The 16,039-nt window shown below is 41.6% G+C and overlaps 2 protein-coding genes across 2 annotated transcripts in view; both read left to right on the forward strand.

The window, feature by feature from the left end:
* The window catches only part of LOC101861010 (bifunctional 3'-phosphoadenosine 5'-phosphosulfate synthase), a gene marked incomplete in the record, with an annotated part of 92,902 nt that overhangs the window by 9,289 nt on the left and 67,574 nt on the right, over positions 1–16,039 (forward strand).
* Positions 4,515–10,125, forward strand: LOC101861999 (uncharacterized methyltransferase C25B8.09). Its single transcript, XM_005089196.3, has 2 exons — positions 4,515–4,718; positions 7,800–10,125. The coding sequence occupies exons 1-2, from the start codon at positions 4,710–4,712 to the stop codon at positions 8,646–8,648; spliced, it is 858 nt and encodes a 285-aa protein (XP_005089253.1). The 5' UTR covers positions 4,515–4,709; the 3' UTR covers positions 8,649–10,125.

Here is a 16,039-nt window from a genome sequence, read left to right on the forward strand (position 1 = left end):
CTCTCTCTCTCTCCCAAGGCTCTCGACCTTGACGGTCAGAGAACGTATAGCTCTCGACCCATCTCGTCACTCACGCTTCTTCCTGCTCCCCACCATGGTGCAGACGAGTTGTGTTTGTAAAAGCTTTGACCTCGTTTTACTTAGCTACAAAAAACAAACAATACGAAAAATGTCGTGAGATGAGACACAAGCGTCGTTAGCCCACAGTACTTTTACACTATTTTATTGTATTCTCACTTCATTTTCCTCTTTTTAACTTTTCGAGTTATTGGATGTTCTTTCTCGGACTAGACGCTATAATTCTCTGACCTTTCTGCAATTAAGAATACTATTTCTCTCGCCATTCTGCTCGCCTGAATTGTTTTGGCTCCAAGTTACATGTAGTTTTCTATTTCTATGCCCCGTTCCCATCAACTCTCTGACAACTGGTTTTTATTGAAGATCCGTTTATCGGCTATTCGTGTTTATAGAAAAGAAAAACGAGTTGACCTATTTCTTTCATTTAGACGGTGCTCTGGTATGGTTTACTCCACATTTCCCCTCAAACGCCCGTCTTTAAATCTATCTTCCTTCTTTTCTGTGTGTGTTACTCTAAACTAACACTTCTTTTTAAAAAATATTGTGATGCAAGTTCCGAAAACATTTACTGAAACTGACACTGTTCCGATGTATTCTGAATGCTGGTTTTATTGAGGACCCATTACATTCACATCAGCAATTATTGGTTATAGATTTATAGAACGCTATTTTAGCTGACCTATTTCTTCCACTTAGACGGTTGGCGCACAGCTCCGCCAAGAGTGAGGCCGTGCGAAGGTACGCGCCGACCACAGAATTCTACACTTAGTGTAGAATTCTGTGGCGCCGACTGACCGCCCGTCGAGTTTGGTTCCTGCTCAGGTCGTGCGGACTCAATGACCCAACTGCGTGAGCTCTCTGCCAGGAAGGTAGAGGTGGGCAAAATCCGGATAATCTATTTATAAGGATAACCGGATAAATTCTCAATGAAACGTTATCCGAATTCAGACTTCCGACTTTCTTTCCTGACCTGTTTGCCGAAGTGGGTGCACCCATTCGTTGAAGTTGTTTTAACCCGTTTTTCGAAGTGGTTCCAACCCATCTGCCGAAGCGGTTCATATCATATTATTTGCCGAAGAGGTGCACTAACGTATTATCCGTATTTTGCTAAAGCGACTCATTGCCCAGCCTTACCGGAAGGTAAGCACATTGGGCAAGCAGGAGCAGAGACCAAAGTAAATACTGTACCCGCCTAGACTGTACCTCATTGGGCAGCAGAGGGTGAATGGGTATTTATAGAATTCTGTGGGCTCATCCAGAGCTCATCTGAGATGCAAAGATTTTCTAATACCAAGATGTTTCAATTGCCCTATCTCGCGTCCGGGCGAGACTTGGGCGCGACCTTGTGTTACCGCGTGACGGCCTGTGGTACGAGTGTAAACAAACGTTCCCGCGCTTTCGAGTTGAAAGCGTTCAATTTTGTAGAAGAAAATATTTGGTATAAGAACGCACACACCACATACACACGCCAAATCCCCAAACGACTGCTGTAAGTGTTGAGCTGCTCTCCTAGTTGTGAGGTATTCAAGACATAGCCACATAATGAGAAGAAGGCATATTATTATTATTATAGATCGATGGTTTTTGTGCTCCAACCGTGTTCCTTTTTTATGCATAATACCATACTATTATATGTGCCTAGTACATGATATACTCTAGCTGGTGATCATATTGTATAGCGTTTAATGAACAACGGCTTCGTATATATAATAACAATAAGACCACGTAGAACAACAATAACACTTCACGTTGTGACAATACGTATAGATTTAATACATACTGCTTAAATTAGGCAGAGTGGAGATCGATATTCTTTCACCATGACTTGTAAAGACTTGGACAATTAATGTCAGACATTGCTTGCAATTTTTTCCCTTCACATAAAATACTATAATTCGTCTTTATAATTACCGACACTAATTCTCAACCTTGCGATGCAGACAAAAATTATAAGTATATTGTATGACTTAGAATATAAGTAACACACACATAGCATAGCTCGTGATATGTGATTACCTTCTCGAGATTTGTAAACTTTTTCGATAATCAATACATGGTTTTCGATGACTTATGTATGTAAAGCATCTTGTTGTTATAATAAATAACCACATCCTGAATTTCAGGGGCTGGTGCATTCGCATTCTAAACTACAACAACAACGACATGAATTAGACACAATAACTACAATAAATACATGTCCTATTTTGTCGTTTAAAAATTAATGTTCGTCTGTGCACAATCCCAGCTAGGCTGATGTCTTTTGAGAATTCCACCGCAAAGAGTTTCAATGTCCATGATACAGCTCAACGTTGTGACGTTCCAGAATAGCCCGTGGGTTGACACACTTGGTTATAATATAAACAGTTTTCAACAACAGTCCTTGGTTTGACCTACATGGTTCATTTCTGAATCGTTTTTCGCAACGTGAATTCACGAAGTGTGCGTAATTAACTTTTTTACGTTTAACTCCTTAGAGAACAAGAGTCGAATCAGCAATGTCACATTGACCCCAACTCAATAATATGACTTGGCTTTTTGTATCTCCGTAGTACACACACAGCTTACAATACATGAACCATAATATACTGTGAAATAGGCTAACCATAGAGCAGGGGTGGGTGGTTGGCGGGTGCTCTGGTGTGGTTTGCTCCTTCTTTCCTATCAAACATCTATCGTCGTTATCTCCCTTTCTTCGTGGGTGGTTGGCGGGTGCTCTGGTGTGGTTTGCTTCTTCTTTCCTATCAAACATCTATCATCCATATCTTCCCTACTTCTTTTTTATGTTTGTTACTCTCTTGTAACACCTCTAATCTTCTGGCGCTCATATTACCTTATGCAGTTGCGAGCGCCGTAATAGCTCTACTAAAACTAACAATAACCATAGAACGTTCGCGTACCTGTCATCCTGCCTTGAGAACGTCTTAACGTATTTCCATTCACCAATTATTGCTCCTGCAGCCCCCATTTATTTAAATGAACTGTTTACGTCTCAAACTGTAAAAGTGGGTGGTTGGCGGATGCTCTGGTGTGGTTTGCTTCTTCTTTCCTATCAACATCCATCGTCTTTATCTCCCCTCCTTCTGTTTTTGTGCTTGTTTCTCTCTTGTAACACGTCTAATCTTCGGCACTTATATGACCTTATTGTGTTGCAAGTGCCGTAAGACGTTTACTAAAAGTAAAAACTTGTGACGGGACCATCAGTCTTTACTCAGTGGATTTCCGATTACTTCACTCCATTAAAAACAAATGTTTTTAGGTGATATGATCAAACAGTTTACGTCGTGTTGATAACAGCAAGAGATTCTCTCTCTTGGGCCCTTAGAGGAAATGGCAACATAATATTATGTTGATCTTCAACCGGTCGTCTTGATTTTTTTTTTAAATCGTAGACTTGTTTTTTTAAATCTTTTTTTTTTCTCTTCAAACGGGGGAATCTTCAACTCTTTATTATCATTGCTGTTATTTTTTTTAAATCGAGCCTTTCGTTTTCCTTCCTACAATCTCTGTACATGTAAGTTTTTATCATGTACTCGTACAATATTTATCATGAGGATATTGAACTAACTGGACTTGCATCACAGTACAGGCTCTCTCTCTCTCTCTCTCTCTCTCTCTCTCTCTCTCTCTCTCTCTCTCTCTCTCTCTCTCTCTCTCTCTCTCTCTCTCTCTCTCTCTCTCTCTCTCTCTCTCTCTCTCTCTCTCTCTCTCTCAAGGTGAAGTTCGTTGTGAAAGTGCCACAAGCCAACGTGTTTACAGGGCAAACACGATGGTCATAGTCGTAGTAGAGATTTATTTACAGGGCAAAAACGATGGTCATAGTCGTAGTAGAGATTTAAAAAAGTACCATGTGACCGCAAGTATTTCTTCAGATAAACATGTTTCCCTGACTTATCATAATAGGCCTTGGTACAGACGAGGGAACGAGGGAATATTCCGTTACCAATGCTCGGTTTGGCCACATTGCAGGCTGTGTACAACTAATGACTTCGGCGCGAGTTGTGTGGTGTAGCGGCTAGATTCTTAACGTTTGGGAGTTTATTCATTAAAATTTATTTATTTTTGTGGAGGGCTTTTTCGTTTGTTTTTGATTGGACGTGCTTTTTTTTTTGCTTTTGTTTTATTTACTTTTGTCCCAAGTATTGTTCTTTTTTGTTTTATTTTTTCGTTTATTTATTTATTTATGTATTTATTTATTTATTTACTTACTTAATCATTAATTAATTAATTCATTCATTTATGCAATGATGAAATCAGGGATATCCATCTGTCTGAAAGGATATTGTATCCCTCTAAGCCCGGGTTAGCTTCTCATTATCTAAACTCCTATCAAAGTTTCCTCGCAGCAGCACACAACATTCATTTTAGAAGCGTGATCCCCCCCCCCTTGTTTTGTTGATTGTCTGGAGAGTCCGATAAACGCTCAGAGCGTTTGACTTGCATCGTGCATAACTGATTGGATAGCCAGACCTGTCCTCTTGACCGAAACGTATTTCATCAGTTAGTTCCTGAAGGTCAGTCATAGATCTGACTTTGTTGTGTAGCGTTATATAAAGCCAAGCGTCCACTTTTTTAAAGGTTGATAATACTAAAATCTACCTGCTTCGGTGTCGTTTCTTTGTCATAGGTTGATCATGGACAAGGTGAGGAATCGTGATGTATGACCTTATTGTGTTTCAAGTGCCGCAAAACTCCTCACTGAAACTAAAAGAATCGTGGCAACTTACTTTTTTTGTGATTGTTCCATAGACTTAATGGTATATGACCTTATTGTGTTGCAAGTGTCGTAAAACTCTTACTGAAGCTAAGTGAATCGTGACAACATTCTTTCTATGATTGAACCATATATTTATACTATATTGTTATACCCAAGACTGTGCATTTTAAAGTAATCCCGGTTCACCGTGGAACGCGCCATTTAACTGTAAATTGTTTCGGGAACCAAATGAAGGGCAAGAGAAGGAGCAAAGATTGCTTGCGCACTCGACTATAGAGTGACTGGTGTTTTTCCCTTGATTTGCTCATCCATGGTGCGTGCCAGCACAGAGACGTCTTTTACTTTTAGATCTCTATGAAGAAAAAAAAGTGGCGGCCATGACAGTGCCTGGTCTAGGATATTATTATGATTCAAGTTTATTAATGTTGCTGGGCTTGCCGATATCAGTTTGTAAAGCTACACATCAATGTTTACACGCCGTCTGGGCGTGTGTGGTGTATTGGGTGTACTTGTATATATCATATGGTCGCTTTTAAGCTCAAGGGGGCTATCCCAAAAAATGCTGTTTTGAGAAAATCGAAGATAAAGTTTTGGCCTCTTGTTCAGTTTCTTTAAAAGACAAGGACAGGTTTTTGGATAACCAAATAAATATACACACCAATGAAACCGAACTTCTCCTAAAGGTAGGGCAATACCCACTTTTGGTGTAGGTCAAGATTTCTGGAAACACCCGAAATCTGGGTTAGCCCGCTTGTCCTTATAAGCGACCGTATAATGGTTACATTTGTTGCGGAGGCATTCAGAGGACATGAATGAGTGGCGTCTGTAACTTAATGGTTCTGGTGCCAGACTTACCTGTAATCGTGAGATTGCGGGTTCGGGGGTTCGAGCCTCATGAGCTCTGTCCGATGTTGTGTCCTTGGGAAATGCACTTTACTCTTAACTTATTTCCCTATTGGCTTTGTCCTTTGGGAGATGAACGTTATACTCGTTGGTCCTTCCTCTTAAATAACCTGGGCGCTAAACCAATACCATTTCACAGTGTCAGACGTGAATGCTGTTCCTGTGGCTGGGTGTTTTAGTTTAGTTTTAGTTGAGTTTTTTCGGCGCTCGCAACTGCATAAGGTCATATGAGCGCCAAGGGGTGGAGGTCAACTGAGAAGTCCTTTCAGGGAATCAGACTTACTCTGCTCACCTCTCTAGCTTCAACAGCACAAAGTCTGCTTCGACTACCAAGGCACCCCGGAAAAAGCGAGTCACAAGAGTGTGACAAACATACAAAAGAAGTAGATGGAAATGACGATAGTAAGGATTAGGACAGAAAAAGCAGCAGTACCCTGTTGTAGTTCAGGCTCAGTTATGAGCTTATGACATTTGTTAGGTCAGCCCATTTACAATTCTAGTGAGCATTAGAACGAGAAATGTCCCCCTTTGGCAATGGACCAAGGACACATCAGTCAGGGGCACTGGGGGGGGGTGGGGGTGGCGGGGTGTTTGTATATTCATAAAGTAGAATGGATGCTGTGTTCCACTTACTCTGTGTTGGCTCTGACTCTCAGGATCGAAGCAGTCAGCCTCATGCTGATCTGTCTGTCTGTCTGTCTGTCTGTCTGTCTGTCTGTCTGTCTGTCTGTCTGTCTGTCTGCGTGCATGTCTGTCTGTCTGTCTATCTGTCTGTCTGTCTGTCTGTCTGTCTGTCTGTCTGTCTGTCTGCGTGCATGTCTGTCTGTCTGTCTGTCTGTCTGTCTGTCTGTCTGTCTGTCTGTCCCTTTCCTTTTCTGTCTATTGACTTCGATTTTACACACACACACACACACACACACACACACACACACCACACACACACACACACACACACACACACACACACACACACACACACACACACACACACACACACACACACACATGCTCTGCACGACCTTCTGTTCATTTTGTTGTTGGTTATTGTTTTGTCTCCCTCTTATAATAACTTTGATGCTGGTTAAATAAAAAAGGGCAAGTACGCTCCCTAGATTAAGATAAGGTCTCTGATCGACTTGAATTGCGGTAAGTGTAACATGTACTCATCGTATCGTTACCAATGTCACTGGTTTAAAAGTGGGTGGTGGGCGCTTCTTCCCTCGTCTGGCCATTGCCTTCCCTCTTTTTTGTCCTAGATCTTAATGGCCCCAAACAGTTGGGCAAACTCAAGTTGGATACCCTCGCCCCCCCCCCCTCCTCCCTCTCAACCGTCTAGTGTAGTGAGGTTTGATACATGTAATACAACACGCATAATCTTCATCACAAATGACGGAGACAGACACCTGTACTAGTGATGTAGGAAAACATGTGTTGTGTTATGATGAAAATACAATATGTTTAGCTGCACATGTGTCCTATCTGCTGTTTTTGTTGGTTGTGGTGGTGGTGGTGATGGTGTTAACTTTTTTTTAAATCTATTAATTTTTTTCTGCATCGTTTCATGCTTTATTTCTTCTTTTCTTTTTTCTTTGATTCATCTGCTTCGCCTTCCGAAAAGACTAGTGTCCAGAAAGGCATTAAACACATTCAAAAGCTTTCACTTCATCTTTCTAAGATCCTTTTTTTCTGTTTCCTGTTTTCAGAATTTCTTTTCGGGTCCCCGCCGTTGAGACTGTCTGCGATGGCTCGACTCCCCAGTAACCTCTATATCTGTGCCCTCACCTCCAGCAAACCCACTAACATGTCTCTAATGAGACGACTTGCAAGGGCTACGTCCCAGCATGTCTTGCAAAATAAGCTTGCCGTACCCTCTCCTACTCGCCATTTAAGCTACTGTACTTTTGACAGACAGTCAGTTGGCAGCCTTGTCAAATCACCACGAGTAAACAAATATTTACTCTCCGTTCGACATAGGAATCCCACCCAAATAAGACCCAGGCTCCTGCATTCGTCTCCCTTTTCCCAGAATCTCTTCTCGCGCCTCCCACATACCGCATTGACACTGAACTGTCCGACGTTTCCCAACGCCCACTTTTCTCCTCAGATGCATTGCTCCACTAAGGCAGACGGTGAACCCGATGGCGCCTACATTGCTGCCGTTGGGTTTAAAACCGGGGCCGACAACTACGAGAAGGGAAGGCCAAGCTACACCGCCGAGGCGGTCGACTACGTTGTCTCCGAGGTGGCTGCTGTTGCAAAATCTCGACCGGAGTCGACTGGTACCACCAAGTATAACGTGGTCGAACTGGGCGCCGGAACGGGCAAGCTCACGGAAGTCTTGTGCAAGAAGCTGCCGGAATCCTGTCGCTACTTGGCTCTCGAGCCCTCTCAGGAGTTTCACGACACCATGGCTGCGAAAAACCTGGGAGTGGACACCGTTGTAGGGGATGCCGGCGCCATTCCTGTGGAAGATGGCTCAGCAGAGAACGTCGTGTGCGCTCAAAGCTTTCACTGGTTCGCTGATAAAGAATATCTGGAAGAAATTCGCCGGGTTCTGGTTCCGGGCGGGAGACTCATGATTGTCATGAATTGGAAGCTGTTTGAACGCGACTGGATGAAGCCGATTTACGAGCAGCGCAAGAAGGTTTACGCACGTACGGGCAGCTCGTTGAAATTTCTCATCAACAGTAAGCAATGGCAGCGAGACATCAAGGACTCGCCGTTGTTCTCCTTTAAAGAACATCTCTCCCTGCCCGGGATTGAGTTCAGAGGCGATGTGGAGAAGATTCTGCAAAACCTGACCACAACCTCTGCTTATAACATGTTGCCCAAGGAAGAACAGGAAGCCTATCTTAATGAGCTGAGGCAGATTCTTCGATCTTGGCCTGGTTTAGACCTCAACGACTTGTCTATTCCGTTTTCCAGCGAAATTTACACCTACATAGCTCAATAACCTGCTGGTTTGATTGATATAATGCACTGGACACGCGTTTGTAAGCCGTAGTATTGAGTTATAATATCATGTTTGTTTCATGTCTGAACAAATTTGAAAGAGCGAGTTCGGTTCTTTGTGTAACCTTTGTTTTTGTTGGTTTGCTTTGTTTTTCTTTTTCTTTTTGATTTTGATTCAGTTGAACCCGTTTTGTATTATTGAATTATACATAGAATAATGGCGAAAACCCTTACCTTTCCCTTAAAACCGGTGAATTGTTTTTCTCACCATCCCTGAAATAGTGTCCCTTCGCCTTGTGTCCTGCCCCTGAACTTATTGTCGTATATTCGTAAAGAATGACTTGCATTGTGTTTAGTAGGACATAAGACAACAAATGCAAAACCGAATTGAGTTATGTATTCAGTGTACACCACAGGGAGATGAACGCTATATATACATGTACGAGCAGTACAGTGAGGACAAAGCCGAGAAACCTCTTTGACTCTTATGTTATGACTGTGGCCGACGTTAGTCCGCTCTCTGTTCATCTCAGTTGCGTGAAAGGACTGCCAAACGTTTGTTTTAAGAACTGAGGAGGAAGGGAAGCGGCGTCAGAAAACGCGACGGACACTTTTCTTTATATTTAATATGTTTGTTCTGACGAAGTCGCAAGGACGTCACCGTCGCAACATCAGAGGCTACGGAATGATGAAAACTGTCGCAACTCTGGGGTTAATTCCCCTGGATGCTCTCTCGGAACTCTGCTACATGTACTTCCCCTTGAAACACGGTCACAACTCTGGAGTCATTTCCCCTTGATGCACCTGTGGCACCTGTGATTGGTGGCTGCTCCTGAGTGGTTTGCGTCCACTAGTCTTGTCAGTGTTGATATATCGTCATCGTCTTTTCCTGACGAAAGGTGGCCGTCACCGTCAAGAATCGCTGTAAACTACAACACTATGAACTTTTGCCTTGACAGACGATCATTAAATAGAATGCATCATACTGCTTTGACTGGGAAGTAGACAATTAAGTGGATTGTCCGACTACTACTTCCCTCCCCTTGGATCTTGAATTCCTTTATATGCTCCAAAGGAGAGACATCGTCAATATGTTTGGAATCGTTGAAGGTGTTTATAAGTGTACATCTTGCTATTTTACAGGAGTGATAAAGGGATTTTTTCAAGTAGGGACATTTTGAAAGTTGACTTTTGTCCTGGTGGAGGCCTAAAAGTCTGCTCTTCTACGATTTTTCAACCACCAAGGGAGCTTTAAAGTGCGCACCGTGCACACGGGACCTTCGAGATTTTCGTCCTTATCCGAGAACACGAGGTAGTTCTACTTACTTACCTTAAGATCTGGCGTGTGGAAGAAGAAGATTGAATTTTATGACTTGTTTTGTTTGTGCTAAATTGAGAAAAAGAACAGATTAAACAAAGAAGAGAAAGAGGGGAGGAAGAAGAAGAAGAAGAAGAAGAAGAAGAAGAAGAAGAAGAAGAAGAAGAAGAAGAAGAAGAAAAAGAAGAAGAAGAGAATTAAACAATCAGGCATGGTCCGAATTGGAACCAGGTACTTTGGCATGAAAGGCGAGCACCATACCTGTTGTTGGCTGCTGTAAACTGCTCTTCCAAAAAGACAACCACTTGACGTCAAAGGGGGAAGAAGGCGACGTGGAAGAGGAAAAGTGGAACAGAAGAAAATATTGTATTTGATTATGTCTTGTACTCAGATTTTACCCTTCGTGCTTTTAACCTTAACAGCATAGTGTGCATGTGATCTGTTGTTATACTTAATCAACCGCTTAACATGTTTCCTGTTATTAATATACGTATCCATTTATTTCCACAATCATTCCATCCCACTAATACCAGCATCTATGTTAAATCCTTGTCTGACAACCAACCACAATACTTTCGATCTCTCGTTTTCTGGGCGTCATCTTTGACAACACACTGTCGTTCCTTCCACACCCAAAGGTCCCTGAAGATGAATGTCAGGCTGCTCTTAATGCTCTAAAAGTATTATTAAACCCTGAATGAGGTGGAGACACTGAAACACTTGTCTACTCTACCGCTGTCGTGTCCGTTCTTGGCTGGACTATGCCAGAAAATCGTAACTCCAATTTTTATACGCTATCCGGAACAAGGCATTCTCCTTGACCGAGGTGCCTTCCGTACTTCACCTGTAGAAAGTTTACAGGCAGAAGCTAATCAACCGTCCTTTAAACATAAAATACTTTCTTTACAGTGCACGTTGAAACTCAGTTCAGTACCCCAAGACGCAGCCCACAAATGTGTATTTGGACCAGCTGAAAGACGTAAAAATATTATTCTTTTCTAGCAATAACGTCAGCACGGTCGAAGTGGGAATCCAAAAACGATCTTTAAGATATTGATTTTTTTGTTGTTGAAAATGCCACCGTACACTTTACCACCATTTCGAGTATACATCCATGGCATTTGATTAAATCAGACGTGAGGCAATGTGGTGGAATCAGGCCCTCGTCAAATTAATGAAAATCGAAGAAATTGGCATTTTCCCAACCTTTTGGCAATGTTTATCGATTTTTATTTGTTTTGTGCTGATCACGTTTTATGTCTACTTAAAAACACATTCCAGCATAGATTTTTACTAAAACGTAGATCAAAGGCGCAGAAAATATAAATTGGTAGTTACCAAGGTCACAACAGTTTTGAAACTCGCCAAAGTTTGGCGGCCATTTTCTCGCTACTTTTACTTCTAACAGGCAGCCCACGTCACCTTAAACCACAAATATCTCGACTTCTATTCGAGATAGATGGGCATTTTACCCATGGCAAATGAGCAGGCTTTAAAAGTATACCTGTATCTCCATATGCCCCGAAACTGTCGAGCTCCCGATTCCACCGCGTCGTGACCAAAACATGTAATAAAAATAATTGTTGAAAACCAGAACACACAAAGTCTACAGACCAAACTACATGTACTTACCTAAAAGGACACAATCAACTTACAAAACAATCTAAAAGAAATAATAAATATATATATATCCTACCTAATGCAGATGTTTCACAGACGGGTTTTAGAAAGCCCACCTCAGTCGGAGCTGCTGTCCTTGAGGTGCCATAGCTCTGTGGTTTACGCCTATTTAAGAAAGTGGGTTTTTGGCGTGTGTTCTGGTGTGGTTTACTTCTTTTTTCCTATCAAACATCTATCGTCCTTATCTCCCCTTCTTCTTTTTTTAAATGTTTGTTACTCTCTTGTAACAGCTCTAATCTTCTGGCGCTCATATGTCCTTATGCAGTTTCGAGCGCCGTAAAACCTCTACTAAAAGAATAAACTAAACTTAGTTAAGAAAAATTCATTTAGAAAACTGTGTCTACTCTTCTGTGGATACCGTCCTTGAAATGGTCGTAAACATAGTACAAGAAGCCGCTAAACCTACCTTCCCGACTCTTACTAGTCTTGCCGACTCTATATCTTGTTGGAAATCTTTGGTGGCACTTTTGAAACCAGATTTAATATACATTTTTTACACCTATCTGGCAAAACCATTACTCTGGCTTGGCCTCCCAGCCATGTCGGTTTTGATGGTAAAGAGGCTGTTGACCACTATGCCAAAGAATAGACTCTAAAACTCGCCGACATCGAAAACAATTAAAATAACGTTCTGTGACTTGAACTACAAAATCGAAACACATAATGTTTATTTACATACGTAAATATTACTTTCATCTGGACTAAAATTTGGGACCAACAGAATCAGAACAAAGTTCACAACATCCAACCGAAGATTTCGCCCAGGAAACCAGTGTCTCTTCTACTCCTTTTGATACAGTCGACCCGAAGACCATACTTAATTTTGTGAAAGAAATTGGTGTGATTTAAAAAATATACCATTTCACATGCATGAAAGTCGAGTGAAATTGTTGCCATATTTACGAAGAATTGTATACATGTCTGTCCGTCTTTTTAAATGGACACACTAGTGATAAAACGTCAGTTGGTTTTTTGTTGGGTTTTTTTTTCGCTTGTTTGAACAAAATTGTGTCTATAATGCAGTAAAACACATCTACACAATCAATCAAAAACCCCTCAGCATGAGCTGACCCTAACAGGCAGGGTTGAATCCCGCCTCCCAAGTAATTTAGATTGTGCTGATAGGGGCGTAAAATACCTTAATTTAAAATCCTTTCTGATGTAAATATTGTTGTAATTGTTATATGGATGGTGCTTCCATGTTCTGCGAGCTCTGCAGGGGTATCAACCTATCCCTCCTAAGTCAATCAACCAGCCATATTTTACATTCATTGTTTGCTTTTGTTTTATGAATGCTCTTGTGATTCTTAAATTCAGCTGTTATTAAAACTATACACAGAACAATATAGCTTTGTTGTGTGAATATTTTGTTGATGCTTGGCTCTGATTGTGTTTGTGCGTGTGTGTGTGTGTGTGTGTGTGTGTGTGTGTGTGTGTGTGTGTGTGTGTGTGTGTGTGAGAGAGAGAGAGAGAGAGAGAGAGAGAGAGAGAGAGAGAGAGAGAGAGAGAGAGAGAGGTGCGGGGGTGGTGTAGGACAGTCCTCTTTTCAAATGACCTCCATGTGTCTGAAAGGGCGCTACATTATCACGAGCGGTCACCGACTGTTCGGCCAAGGCTTTTAAAATCCTTTATCATTCCTAATGGAATAGAGCGAGGTAATCGATTTGCCATTCACTATTTACGGTACTTATCTCCGAAGGATACCTCAGCAGAAGTGGCTGAATCTGATTCCGGTCATTCACCTCTGCTATATTTGTCCTTATGTCTTGATCCGGTATTTATGTGACCTATTTGTGTTACAAGCGCTTTAATACTCTTACTAAAACTAATTAAATCTAAACATGTCCTTATTTTTCTCCGGCGTATATTGTGAAATGGTTAAGCCTTTCAGCTGATGGACGTAGAAACTGAGATCGAGTCCACAGAGGGCGAAGCTATCTTATCGATGCACAGTAGATTTGTACATGGGCTGATTTATCAACGTCATGCTCATACTGTGCCGGTACAACATAGCGGGAACTGCTGCTTTTTCTTTCCTCACCCTTACTATCGTCATTTTTTTCTCTACTTTTTTGTATGTTCGTCACTCTCTTGTGAACTGCTCTTTCCGGGGTGCCTTGATAGTCGAAGCAGACTTTGTGCTGTTGAGGCTAGAGAGGTGAGCAGAGTAAGCCCGATTCCCTGTTTGGACTTCTCTGTTGATATCCGCCCATTGACGCTCATAATATGACATTATGCAGTTGCGAGTGCAGTAAAACCTAACTAAAACTAGGATGTTATCTGTTCCCACTCAGTCCGTGTTCGCCCTGACGTGGGCTGGGTCAAAGCAACACGCATCCCAAGTCCACTGTGATCTAAATTGTGTTTATTTGGGTCTAAAACATTTGCAACCCGCTCGACCATCTCACTATAATGTGGGTACACGTTTATTCAAATGGCTACTGGAAGTATGAAATTCAATTCGTTACTACTCAAGAAATTAGCTTTGGTTGTGATCAGAATACTGACCGGTATTGTTTCGATTTTCTTCTCTTCACTCAAACGTCCGAGTAATCTGTCATGTAAGCGAGAAAGAAAGGGACATGACTGTATGGTCATATTCTATTAACATTTCGCTACCCTAGAATTACAAAGTTCTATCTGCTCTGTTCCTAGGTTTGAGAAATTTGATGTCTAAGATGTTGAGTTTCACATCACGTCAAGATTTTTAAAATGCAATTCGTTGAATATCTTGATAACGACTCAGAAATATCTTACGATTTTGATAGAGCAGATAGAACATTATGTTTCTTACTTCATGTTACCAGTAGCTCAAAACGCCTATAAAAATATGTCAGAAAGAATTTTGTAATTTTGAGGTAGCAATTTGCCTGCCCAATAGTTTGGAACTGTTAACCGGTGTTTTATTATCTGTTTTTCCTTTTTTTTTTTTTTTTTTTTTTTACTCGATGCTACCTCTGTTTGAATTTGTTTCTGGAGAAAAGTGGCCGTGGTCGCTATGACTTACTAGCAAACAACTACCCTTACTCTAATCTACTCCTCATTAGCACCTTTAGCTCAGTTGGTGTCATGGTGGAATACAGACCGGGTGGTCCTGGTTCAAACCCACAAGTAGCCGATCTGAACTCGCGTGGCTCGATCTTTCTTATGCTTTCTTATCGGAAAAGGACGTTAAACTATTGGACCCCCTCCCCCTGGCCCGGCATCTTAAATATCCTTACATTATCGAAAGGGACGTTATACCTCTATACAATGTACAGTGAGAGAATTTCTTGTATTTTTTTTTCTCTGTTATTACGATCGTAGTGACATGAGTTGTCTCTCTTTGTTAGCGGATTGTGCGCTCGCCTGCAAGATGGGGTCCACATAATCAGGTCGGTTATGAAAATCGAGCCCATAACGGTATCGCTACCTCAAAATTATTAAGTTTTATCTGATTAGTACCTAATTTTGAGAAATTTGACGTCAGAGATATTGAGTTTCACATCATGTCAAGCTTTTTCGAATACAATTCTTTGAATATCTTGATAACGACTCCGAATAATCTTGCGATTTTGATAGAGCAGACATAACGTTTTGTTTCTGACCTCTAGTCCTTTGTACATGTAACTCAAAACGGCAAAAAATGTCAGTTAGAACTTTGTAATTCTTAGGTAGCGATGAATGAACTCAAAACATAAAGACTAAATCAACAAGAGTGGACATGGCCCTACTATTCTTGACGGGTGTTTTGGAGGGTGCCACTGGTAGGTGGTAGTTGTTTCCCCTCTGTTGTTTCTCTCTCTATCTTCTTTCTTTCCTTTCCTCTAAGTGACCGTTATTGTGTCGCTGTGGTTCTCTATAGTCAAAACCTAGAGGTAGTGCAGGGGCTCTCGTGGCCTAGAGGTTAAGGTGTTGGCCTCTCATTCAAAGGTCCCGGTTTCGAATCCGTGTAGCGACCGAAAATATTTCTTCTCTATAATTGTCTCCTTTTACCCCCTTTCCTGCTCTCTAGCAATGTTCTGTCTTCTGCTTTCGTCTCCTTTTTCTGCCCCCCTCACCTTCTCTGGGTTCCTGACTCTTTCTGTACATCATGTATGTGTCGATGTGCTTCTTTTTACTTTTTTACTCGAACTAAACTAAGATGTAATGACAGCAGAGGAGGTGACCATGCAGCTGATAAACGTGGTGTTTAAAAAGCTGCCTGGTTATTATATTACCGCCGTCGCCAGTTAATCTTGATTCTAAACGTATTCTAATTCTGTACCTTCTGGACTATATAATAGATACTGTTTACTGGAGTTTCGAGGGACACGCCCTGTACTGCTAGACTTAGTCGCAGTTTGCCCATTCGATGACGCCCTTTTTCTTAATGCCTGGGTTATCTTGCTACAAAAGAAGGGGGTGGTTTGGGG

The sequence above is a fragment of the Aplysia californica genome, unplaced genomic scaffold (assembly GCF_000002075.1).
Source record: "Aplysia californica isolate F4 #8 unplaced genomic scaffold, AplCal3.0 scaffold00004, whole genome shotgun sequence".
Taxonomy (NCBI): domain Eukaryota; kingdom Metazoa; phylum Mollusca; class Gastropoda; order Aplysiida; family Aplysiidae; genus Aplysia; species Aplysia californica.